The sequence below is a fragment of the Nomascus leucogenys genome, chromosome 8, assembly GCF_006542625.1.
Source record: "Nomascus leucogenys isolate Asia chromosome 8, Asia_NLE_v1, whole genome shotgun sequence".
Classification (NCBI taxonomy): Eukaryota; Metazoa; Chordata; class Mammalia; order Primates; family Hylobatidae; genus Nomascus; species Nomascus leucogenys.
In genome coordinates, this window is record NC_044388.1 from 12,542,255 (window position 1) to 12,557,780 (window position 15,526).

The window sequence follows — 15,526 nt, forward strand, 5'->3', positions numbered from 1 at the left end:
GTTCATTGATAAAGATCAAATCAAATCTCATATACTAGGCATGCTGTGCTCTGTGTCTGTCACAACTTCCCTAAGGCCCTATTCACCCTTTCCTTTCCTTTCCTTGCCCTTCCCGTATCTCTCAGGTACACCCCTATCCAAGCTTTAAAGTCATCCCAGCCCTTTCAGTCAGAAGTCATTCTATCCTCCTCTGGGGTCCCATTGCCATGGTTTGTGACGTCTCTTAGGATCCTCATGACCATCAACCTATTCAAATTCTTTGTGCAGTTATGCCAATCTCCCCTTCTATTAATAGAGTTAAGCTTCCTGAAGAAATAATCTATGTATCTATGGTCTAATTTATACTAGCCTGTAGCAACCCAGTGGCACTGCACAAAATGGGTGCTCGGTAATTGTTTTTAGATTAAGAGAAATAATCATTTTCCAAAACTATACTACTTAGAAACACTGATTGAAATAAGTCAATGCCTATCAAGTCTTTAAAAAGTTGCTTTGGTTGACATAATTCATTTTTTAAATGTTACTGTTTATAGAAATTAATGTTTTTATCAAGTTTTATTAGATAACATTAAAATTAGATAACATCTAATGATAAACTAAAGCAGAAGAGGTCCTATAAACTTAAAAACCACTTACCTGGCACAGTGTAAGGTATGGCATGTGAAATTCAGAAGTTGACATCTAACACTCACCAAACAATTTCACCAAAATAGGAACAAAAAATAGTCACAAATAATTTTTTAAATTAAAACCAAATGTCTACCTTCTTGCAGTTTGTTAACCAACTGTTAAAAACATGGAAAAGCAAATGGGAAAAATCAATAGTTATGCAAACAGCCTCTCGACTAGAGACCAAAAAGTATTGGAAGTAAATCATTTGTTTACCTCCAAGCTTTTAATACTATAGTTTAAACATACAGCAAAATTGTAGTTTGAGAGTAATTATATCCACATGTACCCAAGTACATGAAACCCTTCTAGAATGCTCATTAGACCTTTTCACAGAAAGAACTAAAGAGAAACCATGTTACTCCATTTCTGATTTGTATGATAGATGGCTACTGAGCTTAGCGAGCAGGGAAAATGGCTCTGGATGAAAAGGGAATTATTTGGGGAAGCAGAAGAGCACTTAAAAATTCCTGAATGGATAATCAATAAATCAAGATCAAGCTGCTATGAAAAAGGCGCAATTTAAGAATAATAAAGAGTAGGAATAGTAAAAGAAAACACCACTTAACTGAGGAGAGCCTTAAAATATCCAGAAATGTCAAATCTGGCCCCAACAGTTTTGGATAAGGGATGGTGGACCTGAAATAAACTTTTGCTGGTGGGAGCTGGCACACTCCATAAGCAAGTGTGTTCCAAGTGTAGAAAGGCACTGATACTGTAGCTGGAGAGTAGAGTGTAGGTAAATAACCATTCTGAGATTTGGGGCTCTTAATGAGGTTCAGGAAGCAAAAGAATATCAGAGAATGAGGAGTATTCAGAAGAGATGACATATGTCTAATAGTGTGAAAAAGAGTGAATCTCAGGAAGATGTGCCAATGGATGAAAATTGGTCAAGTTCAATGTTACACACTGCTTAGACAGGCCCACTAAGTTGTTAAAGAAACATACTGTTCAGATAGGCCTCATAAGACCATATTGTGACACTTGTTTAGACTAGAAAAGTCTTGGTGTTCCCCTGACAGCTCCTGAGTAGTGAATCATACACTCAATCTATCATTCCTCCCACTGAAGTAGCTCCAGGGTTCATATGGTCTTTCCTAAGCCACTCCTACTGCTTTATTCCAGGACCTCAACACATAAATCATATACTCTGTCATTAGATGAACCTCCTCAATGGAAGAACCACTCAGCATGTCAATTCCCAAGGCCACTGGCATTGGTCTAACTCTTCCACTTCGTCCTTACCTGTCCACTGGTATGTCTCATTATATCCCACTGCTCCATTAGAGTCATAAAGGTATACTTGCTGTTCCCTACACATACCATATATAATGTTTCTCCTCATGCTATTCTGCTCCCCAGAAAATCCTCCTGTTTTCCTCTTGCTTTCAAAGCCCACTTTATATTCTTCCTGCCTGAATGGTCTCTTGCCTATTTCTGCCACATTGATGCCCTGCCCCGTAAACCTAAAGCTTTAAGCCAAGAGTAAGAGATCTGTGATAAAATGTTTTTGGTAGCTCACTGTACTTGAAGGCTTTGCTTAGTACACAGCAGGTATGCAAAAACAAAAAAAAAACTCTAAAAAATTAAGTTGACTAAATGCAAGGTATATGATCACTTAAGAAAAAAAAATGATAGACCAAAGACCAATGTATCGGGGGATAACATTATTAGCAGCCACTTGATGCATGCTCTAAGTCTTGATTCAGATTCATTTGCCCTGAACCTTTTTTTGCGGGGATAAAAGGGGCCTGAAGAGAAGACCTAACACCAAAAATGTTATGTTAAAAAATATCCAGGGACCAGGCATGGTGGCTTATACCTGTAATCCTAGCCAACACTTTGGGAGGCCAAGGCAGGATCACTTGAGCTCAGGAGTTCAAAACCAGCCTGGGCAACTTAGCGAGACCTTGTCTCAAAAAAATCAAAAAAATTAGCCAGGCATAGTGGCACATGCCTGTAGTCCCAGTTACTTGGGAGGCCAAGGTGGAAGAATCACTTGGGCCGGGGGGCACAAGGCTGCAGTGAGCCATATTGAGCCACTGCACTCTAGCCTGTGTGACACAGTGAGACCCTGTGTCTATTTAAAAAAAAAAAAAAAATCCAGGGATTGCCGAGACTAAGAACAACACATTATCTCTGTAAATGGCAGATTCCTTTGCTTTTCAGAACCAAAAATTACAAGGATAATTCTGAATATAAGGTTAAGGTGTAATATTAAACAAATAGGGAGATCAGATGAGTAACTAAAGCTCAGTAAATAAAAGAAAATCAGACCTGGCTGGGCACAGTGGCTCATGCCTGTAATCCCAGCACTTTGGGAGGCCGAGGAGGGCAGATCACGTGGTCAGGAGTTCAAGACCAGCCTGACCAATATGGTGAAACCCTGTCTCTACTAAAAATACAAAAATTAGCCAGGCGTAGTGGTGCGCACCTGTAGTCCTAGCTACTCGAGAGGTCGAGGCAGGAGAATCGCTTGAACCGGGGAGGTGGAGGTTGCAGTGAGCCAAGATAGTGCCACTGCACTCCAGCCTGGGTGACAGAGCTAGACTACATCTCAAAAAAAAAAAAAAAGAAAGAAAGAAAGAAAGAAAGAAAGAAAGAAAGAAAGAAAGAAAGAAAGAAAGAAAATCAGGCCTATAGTTCCCCCTCACACATGAAGCATTTGCAGATGCTTAGAATATCAGATTTGAGGAGACAAGTGTTCAAAATGCTCTACACAAAAATCAGACACACTCCTAGACCAGGGAGTAGTGTTAGCTAGCTCAGCTCACTCTAGGGTCTGTGAGTATGGCTGTTACTGGCTGACCCTTTCTTCTTACCTTCATTAAAGGTTTCCACACAGCATGATCCTGGAAACTGGTTCGAAGCTGCTGCACAGATCTGGATAAACTGTGCAAACATCTACAAAGAATAATCAAAATTAGCTTCAGAAGAAACCAAAACGTTTACTTTTCAAACAAACTGGCTGGCATTTTACAATGACTAATGTACACTTCAAGCATATCTACACTGTTAAGTGGACTACATCAGACCACTTCATGGGGTTTGGAGGCCAGGCTCTCTGTTAGACAATGTTATACACTATGAATTCACCTGAGCAGACTTTTGAGGAATATTTGTAGTCTGCGTATACTCAGTGAAGGACCAGAAAGGAAACAGGTTAAATACATGGCAAAAGGTTTTTATTCAGACCATTTAAAGCTCATACCTGACGGCAGCTAACCGCACCTTGACACTAGACTCAGACAAGCCAGTCACAATTCGGTCCATCATATTTTCAGTCTCAATGATCTGGAGAAAAAGGTTAATGCTGCATAAATAACAACATGAAGGTGACAAGCTTCACTGCTTGTAAATGCAAGTATGTTAACATCCATTAAAAGTTTAACGTTGTTTTTGGCAAGAGTTTTTACCTCTCGAACAATCATCTTGCGGTGGGGGCAGGCAGTTCATCAGAGAGGTAGGTCTAGCCCACTAAGGACCTGCCAGGCTGAATGACAGGCGTAAGGGGCAGGTTGTTTATTTTTAAAGACACTTAAAACAAAAATTAAATGGTATAAGTACTGCAGAGGTGTTACGTAAACAATCTTGAGAAAAAGGAAAAGAAATAAATGAACTCTCATTGGGCAGGTTCCTTCCAGAGTGAGGTTCTAAAGAAATCACAGTCCATGCTCAGCCCTCATGAAATGAAATCTGGGCTTCTGACAGAGCCACCCTGTGGCTACTTTCTTACCAACCGACTGAAACTTTTAGAAAAGTAACCCTTGCCATCTTTCACTATAGCACTAAGTGCTGCTACATATAATCACTATAATCATGAAGCTCTATTGTTTCAACTTAAAAATAAGATAACCTGCAATTTTGCTTCATCAAACAATGTCTAGATACAAAATAAATAGTGTGTGAAGGAAACTGAATTTGACTTGTGTGGGCCTATTGAAAAACAGTCTTTTCATATTAGAATAAAGTACTCAGGACATCACAACACAAATATTAACAAACACATCTGTTGAGTTCTTCTATGTGCCAAGCATGGTGCTAAGCATGTTGTATTACCCAATTTAACCCTCACTCTTCTGTAGACATTATTCTGGATAATACAGAGCTTTCCTGTAATCACAGAGCTGAGACATGTACCCAGGCATGTGACTCCAGAGTCCATATGCTCAGCCACACTTGTAATACAGCCCTGGTTAAAGTAGTCCTCTTGTACTCACCAGGTAGTTCCCATTATGGGCAACTCATTAATGGGAGTCGTTACTCTCACCTAGGAGAATACCTAGACCAATAGATCTTAACCTTGGTTGGCCTTGCAGAATAATTACCTGGGGAAATTTTTTTTTTTTAATCCTATGTCCAGGCCATACAGCAGACCAATTAAATTAGATTCTCCAGGGTCAGGGCTAGGCACCTAAATTTTTTTTTTTTTTTAATCTCCTCAGGAGAGTCCAGTACACAGCCAAGGTTGAAGATCACTGACCTGGACTAAAATGAGAGGATTGAGAAGGCTGACCTTAGAACATGAGAGAGTGGGAAACCTCAGAATGTTTCAGCCAAACAGGAAGAGAAGAAAATATTGTTGAAATTAACAACAATAACGGAAAATATCATCTATTAAGAACAGGGAACCACATTTTAGATGTAGGTTAGGAATGGTAATTTTTATCTGGTGTTTTAGTTTCCAAAACATTTACATATTGATCTACTCCTCGCCCTAGACCAAACCTAATTCCATTCTTACTGATATGCACAACCACTCTGTCCTCATTGTCACCTCTAGCCCCTAAACTCCTCCCTTTCTCAGTCTACCTACTCTTTGTGACTCTCTTATACCTTTTCCCCCTGGCATGGATGTCCTGCTCAGACACTCCACTTAGAAGACAGTTTCCCTTTTTCACTGTCCTCCCACCACTCATTACTCCTGCTCCGGATACCAACTGCTGATGTTGCTCTAGAAAAACCACCAAACATGGCTGTTCTTTCCATGTAAGCTATCCTACCTCAGTGGCACCCTCACTGCTGGTGACCAGCCTTGTAACCCCCTGGAGATGCCCATATTCCTTATGGTAGCTACCTCTTACTTCAAATTCTTCCTGCCTCCCTCATGGTCACAGCCACTCTGTGGCCACCTCATCTTCGTAGGGACCTTGTTTTATTTTGGGGATACACATTGCAACTTCCCATTTCTGATGAAAGGTCTCCATGCTTTTGCTGTTTTCTTTACTCTTGTCAAGGTTGGGTACTTCAAGCTCAAAGCCTGTTTACCTTGATCCAAAAACTACCTTTCCATAACGTTCTCACATCTTTACTCTGCCCTACCTCTCATTTTCAATCCTGTTTAAAAGACGTTTAAGTGTCCAAATTTTAACCTCTTGAAGCTAGTCCTCTCCCCACTTTCCATCTTTAAATGGGCATATATCCAATAAAGGCTCTGTCCATCGCCACCTCTTATATATAACGATACTGTGACTTCAAAACCAACTCAGTATGGGAAATTTTCTAAAGTTCTGTCCTAGAGTTCTTTCCTGACCTCTAGCTCCATACTTCTGATTGCCTAATAAATATGACATGGATGTTCAGTGGAACTTCCGATCTATTACGTCTCATACTGAATTTGTCCTCCCAACCCCTAGCCTTGGCTAAACCTGCTTGTTCTCTGTGTCTTTCTGTTTTAGCTAACGGTATTTTAACATTCTCCCAGCCACCCAGGCCCTACATTTGTGCTAATTTTGACCCCAATTCTTCCTCCCTTACCACACAAAACCAAAACAATTTACTTAGCACTACACCTTATATTCATTCCTTTCGCATTCCATTAAACTAGTTGGGACCTTATTACTATTTCCTTGGGGGTCATAGTAGTGTGTTTTCCAAATTACCTAACCTTCTGTGCTACAGCAACCATCAAAGACTGGCTGGGTTACTTCAATCATGCACTAGTCACTGTTCTTGACACAGACAAGGCCAAATCAGTACCTTCAGTATGGGAAGGAAACAAAAGCCTAGGGCAAAAGTTTCAGGCAGGGGAGGACTAGATGCTTATGCCTGAAAGATCCTTCTGGCTTGGGAAATTATTTTTACTTAAGAATGAGAAATGATAACTTGGGAGAAACAACTGCCTGTACTGGATATAGTCACATCATCAGAGAATGTGGTGGTGGTAGAAGTACGGATAGGCTGAACACACGGTTACTCTCCAGAAAGAACTGAGAAATACTATTAGCATTGGCTCCAGATGCTTGCCCTGGGTGTGGCCAAGACTTGAAAGAGGTTTCTAGATAAGGTTTCCTGGCTACATTCAACCAAAGATGTAAATCTACCAAAGAACCGGAATGATGTAGCAATCGTAGGCATTTAATAAAGTATATCTCAGTATAGCCATAGGTCACAAATTCCTGAAGTTGCTTAGCATCAAGAAAAAGCCTAATCCCACACAAGAGATGTGACAGAAAATTCTACAAGCTTAGTATGGGCTAAAGTCCAGACTGTAGCCTCTTCCCAAAGTTTGGAAGGCTGATATGAAAGAACCTGTGGAAAGGGAATAGGGTGATGATCAGAAATAAAATGAGTAGGTAGCCAGCCTAGTGGGTGAAGCAGGGGAAATGGAATGTTACGGAGTGGATTTGCTGTATAATCTTGGGCAATTTACCTCTCTGGGCCTTCACTACATGAGGAGATACAGTAATGGTTATTTTATCTCCAATCTTTTGTAATCAGCAGGTGCATAAGGATCATGTTAGTCAGTCTGGACAAAACTACCATGTTGTTTAGAAGGAACATGGGAAGAAGGCGGGTGAGGAGAGGCTGGAGAATGGTTCAGGTCTACTTAGAGTGCTAAAGGAGAAGGCAAGGAAAGGCAAATGGCACAACTCCTACTTGCATTTCTATAATTATGTATTCAGCAAATATCTGAGTGCCCAGAGAGTGACAGGCATGGTTTTGAAACTCAAAAACAAAATAGTGAGGAAGAGAAAGCCCTGGCTCCTACCAAACTCACAGTATTGAATAAGCAAGCACAATTAAGTGTTTCAGTGCTATGGTGCTTGATTTCATGGTAGAAAGAACACCTTGGGGATGACAGGGATCATGGGGCCACACAATGAAACAAGTATCTACAAAGGGAAGGTAGGAAGACATCCTTTCTCAAGAACAGGAATTTTAAGATCTAGGACAGTGGAAAAACATTAGGGCTCAATCACTGTAACATTAAGATTGTAGCTTTGTGCTTTCTTTTAAAGTTTCTAGGGGTGTATGGTCCCTGATACTTTGGAGACAGAGTATAGCCATAAGGTGGCTGGTAAACGCTTTCCAAGTCAGGACATAAAACTATCTGGAGGTGTCTTCCCCTCAGGCACAAGCTGACCCTTCTTAGATCATAGTCTATCAGAATGTCTGTAACAGAAGGCCTGAATCTGTACCTGAACTTGTAATGGAGAGAATTCAGTAACCCTGCTAGGGTTCTAGAAAGCATGCTTGAATCTCTGGTCCACCTTCTCCATCAAGATATCAGTCTTGGAGTGAGAGTGAAAAACAATACAAAATTAGAATGTAAACTTTGAATTCCAAAAGGGTATGGACAACATGATCTAACCAAGGTTTTCCAAGCTTGAGGGCATGGAGACCATCTGTGTATGGATACAAAGGGCATTATAGTGAATACACTGACAAAAATGAGGACAAAAATGTGATCACAAGACAGGAAAAGGTTTGGAATCCAGTCCAGAGAAAAAATTTTCAGGTCAGCAGGGAAGGAGCTGGTAGTTGCTGCTGCCACAGCCCTCTGACCCATATGAAGGTTTAACAGTGCACCAGACAGCTTTTCAAACATGGGATTGGAAAGCCAAGAGCAATAAAACATGTCCTCCATGGTGCCTTTTAACGACCCCAGTACCGTGCTCCACAGCCTTGATATGATGGAGGGTGCCAAGTCCTAGCACCCTGCAAAGGCATCTTAGGTCCTTCCAGGATGTAAAAGCAATGCCAAGTAAAGCTGAAAGTTGTTCTCCCTCATGGTTCTTGTTGGAGACTCCTCGGCCATAGCTCAGCAAATATGCCCTGTGGCATAGCTGGTTGGATCTGCTAAAAAAGAAAAAGAGACAGTGCCCTCTGTTACACAGACACTGTGCCCAGCCAGAAGGGGTACTTGTAGTAGATTGAATTCTCAGAGTGGAGGAGGCCATCTTTCTTTCTAGGCTTTTCTAGGGGCCTGGGCTATAAACTGCAGAATTAAGTAACACAAAAAATGTTGCATCCTCAACTGACCGTTTTAGGTCAATGGACCAGGTATTGTATACCTCCCTGCTGGTGTCTTTAGATTTTATGACATGCTTTTGCAAAACTGTCTATTGCATTGGTGCTCTTGCAGGAGTGGATAAGGATCTATTAGAACAGGATCTGAGGCCCCTGTAATCAGGACAAGACTTTTATGACCAGTGGGAAAGAGGGGCACTCAGTCCAGAGAATCATAGGGAAAATGCAGAATCCAGATAATACTAAGGTGGTGGTTTATGGTATACACAGGAACTCCAACAACTTGAAAATGGGCCTTTGGCTACAAGGGAACTTCCCAGCCCTCCATGAGCTTTAGTAGATCCAAAATTTAGTTGTGGCCAGGACATAAGCCATCTTTTCCTCTGAGCACATGAATTATAAGAGTCAGAGATATGGTCTTCGAAAAAACAAGACAAACTATTATTCCAGCTTTATCCAGGATGAAACATTCTTCAGATACTAGAAAAACTTTAGCTTGGACTTTAGCTTCAACTGTGTTGAAACCAGGTCAAGCAAAATATGTGGAAACTGAAACCAGGCAGATTCTTAGTGGTGTCAGCAAACTTCTCGGACAATTCAAAGTGGGTGGGTTGGGGGGGGGTGTCAAGGCAGTGGGTGGCAAAGTGGGCTCTCTCTTAACATCAATCACTTATGTGAATGTGCATAATAGCCAGGCAAATACAACTTAATTCCAAATAGGCTTTTGTGAAAGTTTCCAGAGAAAGTTTTAATGGATTATGAGTAATAACAAGACAGAACTGGCCAGAAAGAATAAGGACCTGGAATTAAACTCTGAAAATCACAAGCCACAACCATTTAAGATCTAAGTGGATAAGGTATCAAATCCAGACTCTAGTTAAAGCAGGAGGGATTAAGCAGCCAAGCAGGGTGCAGCACAAGGAGGTCAGAGAGAGAGAGAAGGTCTGGCAAGGAAAAAGGATGTATAACAGAGACTGGACCTGCTGGGTGTGGATGGCAATGCTTTAGTCTCCTAAATGTCAATAAAGACAAGTCCCAGGACACGCACTTGAGTCTTTCCTAGCAGGACCATTTATTTAAGGTCTAGAGTTCCTCACTTACATTTTTTTTTTTTTTTTTTTTAGGAAATGAGCACTATAAACCCAAGATCTCATGTCAGCACCATCAAGACACTAGTTTTGGAAATGGGGTAGAGACTAGGGAGGAAAGAGAAGGGCCGTGAGGTAAGAAGGCAGATACTAGAATGAAATAGGCATGTACAACCAGCTTATCTGGATAGACTGGGTAGAACCAGCAAGAGTCAGGGGAGAGATCCATTCCCCCAAATGGAAAACCAATCTTTCACTAGGTTTTAGGAAGTGACCATGTGATTTTATAAGATGACCACAGGATACTTAAAGACATGATGCCATATACATCATGGAAATGCTTGAGCACCTAATGTGTATTATTCCTGAGTATATCCTCATACAATTTCTCCTTTATTAAAACAAAGTAAAGCAAAACAAAAACAAACCAAAGACCAAAAAACCCAAATCCAAAATCTCCAACAGTACATGGTCTTCCACGAATCAAGTAAGGGCAGTTGCAGTGCTCGCTCCTAAATCAGTTCAACTGGAAAACCAATTCTCTTACTGCATTCTCTTAATGCAGTGGACATAACTGTCTGACAGAACTAAACACATTTGTGCCTGTTCATTCATTAGGCTGAATAATGTTAATATCTGAAGAGGTCTTAGAAATAGTCTTATCTGAGGTCTCAAGTTCAGAAAGATGAAGTCACTGGTCCAGGTTCTTCAGGCAAACTGCAGCAGAGCAGCCAGAGCACCCTTCCCCATTCTCCAGGTTTTCTTACTTCCAGTATGAGGTCCTTTCTATTCACTATGCTGTAAGGATGGGATTTTTCACTTAGCCTTAACTAAATTGAGATCTGACTTTGAAAACAGGGAAAGAGGAAAAGAACTATAAAAAATTATCATTGCTGTGGAAACCACAGACTACATATTGATATCTTGGGCCAATAAAGATTAATATACTATACTTGGCAAGAAGGGGTATCATTAATAAACTGAACAAGAAAGAAAAAAAGGCCGGGCGCGGTGGCTCATGCCTGTAATCCCAGCACTTTGGGAGGCCGAGGCGGGCGGATCACGAGGTCGGGAGATCTAGACCATCCTGGCTAACACGGTGAAACCCCGTCTCTACTAACAAGACAAAAAATGAGCAGGGCGCCGTGGCGGGCGCTTATAGTCCCAGCTACTCGGGAGGCTGAGGCAGGAGAATGGCGTGAACCCGGGAGGTGGAGCTTGCAGTGAGCTGAGATCGCACCACTGCACTCTGGCCTGGGCAAAAGAGTGAGACTCCATCTCAAAAAAAAAAAAAAAAAAAAAAAAAGGAGGAGAAAAAGATATACTTTACAGGACCTCCCAGAGAGAAAATGACAAATCAACGATTCAGCTTTGGTTGGGGGTACAAATGGCAAAGGTCAGAGAGGATACCAGCCAGTGAAAAGATAAGCCAAGAAAAACCGGGAAGAAACCACAGAGTTCCACTGACATTTCAACTCATCTGACCTCCATTTTAGAACCAGGACCTAGCTTTAGCAGATAGTAACCAAATGGAATTAACATTCTACTGTCCTTAGCCACAAGTTCCATTCATCTGTTGTGAATAAAAACTGTAGAGTTTCCCGTCCATAGCCTGTTATGTAATATCTGTGCCACTGCTCCAATGTAAGATGTTCGGACATTTTCCTCTAGCAAAGAATTTTAAAGTAAAAGGCAGTTTTGTTTTGTTTCTTTTCTTTTTTTTTTTTTTGAGATGGAGTCTCACTCTGTCGCCCAGGCGAAATCTAGGCTCACTGCAACCTCCGCCTCCCGGGTTCGAGTGATTCTCCCACCTCAGCCTCCTGAGTTGCTGAGATTATAGGCGCATGCCACCACGCCCAGCTAATTTTTGTATTTTTAGTAGAGATGGGGTTTCACCATGTTGGCCAGGCTGGTCTTGAGCTCCTGACCTCAAGGGATCTATCCACCTCGACCTCCCAAAGTGCTGGGATTATAGGTGTGAGCCACCGCTCCCGGCCTTTATTTTTTTCTAAATGAGAAAAAGATGTTCAGCTTCTCTTAGAACAGATCACTGATGAATATATTATATTCTGGGGTCTCAGTAAACACTTGACAAAGTATTTCTTCCCTCCTCTCACTCTTTCATTGTTATCCACTCCCACATTCATACCAAATTCTTCTAACTCCATGATCTTGAGTCAACAGAAAAATGTTGGCCGGGCGCAGTGGCTCACGCCTGTAATCCCAGCACTTTGGGAGGCCAAGGTGGGCGGATCACGAGGTCAGGAGATCGAGACTGTCCTGACTAACACAGTGAAACCCCGTCTCTACTAAAAATACAAAAAATTAGCCAGGTGTGGCTGCAGGCACCTGTAGTCCCAGCTACTCGGGAGGCTGAGGCAGGAGAATGGCCTGAACCCAGGAGGTGGAGCTTGCAGTGAGCCAAGATCGCGCCACTGCACTCCAGCCTGGGCAACAGAGCCAGACTCCGTCTCAAAAAAAAAAAAGAACAATGTTTGGGAGGCATGGGGTGGGAGGAAATAGTCTATCTTCTCTCAGCTGGAGACCTAAAAAGCCCACCGTCTAAGAAATGGTCTGTAGGGCCTCTTTTTGATCCTTTCTCTTGAAGGTACTGAATTAAATCAGCATCTATCCTCTCCTGTAGGTCTGCCTGCCTGCCTGCCTGCCTGGGAGCTGGAGCTGTATCACTTCACTTTAGGGGTAGAAGATAAAGAAGAGGGGTACATATTGTGGGCCCATTCTTAAGTTTCTATATTTCATTTTTGCTTTTAAGCCTTATGATATTTTGTCATTTATACCTGAGGTCATTTACATCTTTTTATTTTCTTACTAGCTGGGAAAGTCGTTTATGTTACATGTTCAGAAGAAACATTAGAAGAAAGTTCTAAACTTCTCTACACTTTGTGGAAAAGTGGGAGTTTTCTCGAGTCGACTTTTCCTTTCCCCAAAACCAAAGGTATAAACATAATGCATCAGAAATACTTATACTGCAGAAAAACAGAGCAATACTTCTATCAAAAAATATTTAAGAGTTCAATTTCATAAAGTTTAATCATTAGCTTAATGGCAGAATACAGCCTAAACAGCCACTGAATTACACTCTTTTAACGCATAAATAAAACCATTATAAATTATGATGTAAGTAACTGAGACTTCCATCTGTCTCCTCCTGTTTGCCATCCTGGGCACATGAACGATTCACTGCCCAGGAATTGCACAGCACAATGCCTGTTCAGCCCCATTCCTCTATATACACAGTCATGCACCCTCACAGTTTTTATTAACCTACAGGTTAGTTGGCTAAATTTTCAGGTCCAGACATACAAAAATTACTCAATAGATAAAGTATAACACCTACAATATGCCGGGTACTGCTTTTACATAGCTTACATTCCAGTGACAACCACTGACAAAGAAGTAACCTATTAACAGATTCAAGGATTTCAAAATGTTGCCTGAAGTTTAATTCTATTCCCATAAAGAAGCTGTCTACAGAATAAAATGCTAAAATAGTACCTTGATACATAATTCTGGATACTTCCTCTGTAGAATAAAACAAAATCATATTTAGTGTCCTTAGAAAAACATTTAAAATTAATGCAGAAGGAACACAGATATGGAGGTCCCTCATTTTCTATGGGTCAAAACTTCAGAAGAAATGATTTTAGCATTTTAGAAGGTGAGAAATCTTCCAAATAAACTTCTTTATAAGAGAGGGACTTTTCCAGACTCATTCATAATAGGTTATTTCAATTACAGTCATATCTTAATCATATCTGAGTGCACTGTTCATGGCAAAAATGGCTTTCAGTGTGGACAGACTTTTTATACACGAGGCTCTGGAATTACTACATAGCAATTTAGTGTCTCATCTCCCTAACTACATCAAACTGTAAGCATTCACAAAGTACATGCCAGTCTTCTGCTTCATTCTGAGCATACAGGAAGTACATCATCAATGTTACATGATGAATGGACAGATGGATTAAAGCATCTCATTACCCACTTAGTACCAAAAGCTATGTGATAGAAATGACGTTTTCAGAATCTAATGCTTTGTAAACAGCTAGGACAAACTATTAAGCTATATACCAAGTTCTCTCAGTTTGTAGTATTTTCTTTTCTAGGCTAATCATATACTCTTCTGTAAAATTTCTTGCCATTCTATGCCATAATTTGGATCTATAATGGTATTTAACTTAGCATGTGTAAAGTGATGTAATAGTTAAAAACATAGGCTTTGGAGTCAGAGAGATTGGGATAAGACAGAGACTACTACTTACTAGCTGGGGGGCCTTGGTCAAACTGCTGATTTCCTGATCTGCAAAAACTATCACACAGGGTGGTATGACGATTAAGGGAGAGAATGTGCTGATGCTTAGCACAGGGTCCAGCACATAGTGAGTGCTCAACAAATGGTAGTAGTTATATTTCTGTTGTATATGGTTTCCCAAACAGATTCTGTTGACTTAAGTAACTGAGTTATATGATTTATGCCCCATACCACCTAACACTTTATATTTAGCAAAGGCTTAATAGATATTTGCTTAATAAGTGAACTAGATTTTTTTTTCTCTCAAGCATAGTGAAAAATCTTATTCAGACAACCTTGTTAACCAATACACAGAACCCAGTAAGATTTCCAATCATAACCCAAAGCCATAGTTTTAATCTAATTTTTCTAGGGGCTGTCACATGCCAAAATCATTCAAACAAGGGAATCAGTATGTAGGAAAGTATCCAGTGACAATGTCTACTGTCAACAATTGATAATGCCTTTCTTCAGAAAGTCAGACAACTGGCTTCTCCCTCTCCTGGTCAGGGCCCTGTTTCTTTCTACATGCCAGTACACACAGGCATATGGGAAGTTTGGTATTTCACCAAACTGGTTTATGAGAGTTTCTATTTAGGCCGGGGGTGGTGGCTCACGCCTATAATCCCAGCACTTTGGGAGGCTGAGGCGGGTGGATCACGAGGTCAGGAGTTCGAGACCATCCTGGCCAACATAGTGAAAACCCCGTCTCTACTAAAAATACAAAAAATTAGCCGGGCGTGGTGGTGGGCGCCTGTAATCTCAGCTACTTGGGAGGCTGAGGCAAGAGAATCGCTTGAACCCAGGAGACGGAGGCTGCAGTGAGCCAAGATCGTGCCACAGCACTCCAGTCTAGGAACCAGTGCGAGACCCCGTCTCAAAAAAAAAAAAAAAGAGTTTATAGTTAGCTATGCAGTATTAGCGCAGGGTGGGCAAACTTTTTCTGTAAGGGCCAAGCAGTAAATATTTTAGACTTTGTGGGACATACAATTCTGTCACAACTACTCAACTTGCCTTGGTAGTGCAAAACAGTCAAAAGTCAACACATAAACCAACAAGGTCGTACGGCAATATAACTTTACGGACATAAACTTGAATTTAATTTCCTTTTCATATGTCAGAAAATATTCTTCTTTTAATTCTCCCAATCATCAAAAAATGCAAAAAAAATTTTATCTTGCAAGCTACAAAATTATAATGTAGG

At 41.0% G+C, this 15,526-nt stretch overlaps 1 protein-coding gene across 5 annotated transcripts in view; it reads right to left on the bottom strand.

Annotated features, from left to right (window-relative positions):
- Positions 1 to 15,526, bottom strand: part of ARMC8 (armadillo repeat containing 8) — a 117,173-nt gene that overhangs the window by 33,799 nt on the left and 67,848 nt on the right. For all 5 annotated transcript variants that reach the window (XM_030816767.1, XM_030816768.1, XM_030816771.1 and 2 more), the window contains 2 exons: positions 3,881 to 3,963; positions 3,492 to 3,573 (listed from right to left, as the gene is read on the bottom strand). In XM_030816767.1, the coding sequence (XP_030672627.1) occupies positions 3,492 to 3,573; positions 3,881 to 3,963 (165 nt within the window). The remainder of the gene's footprint in view (positions 1 to 3,491; positions 3,574 to 3,880; positions 3,964 to 15,526) is intronic.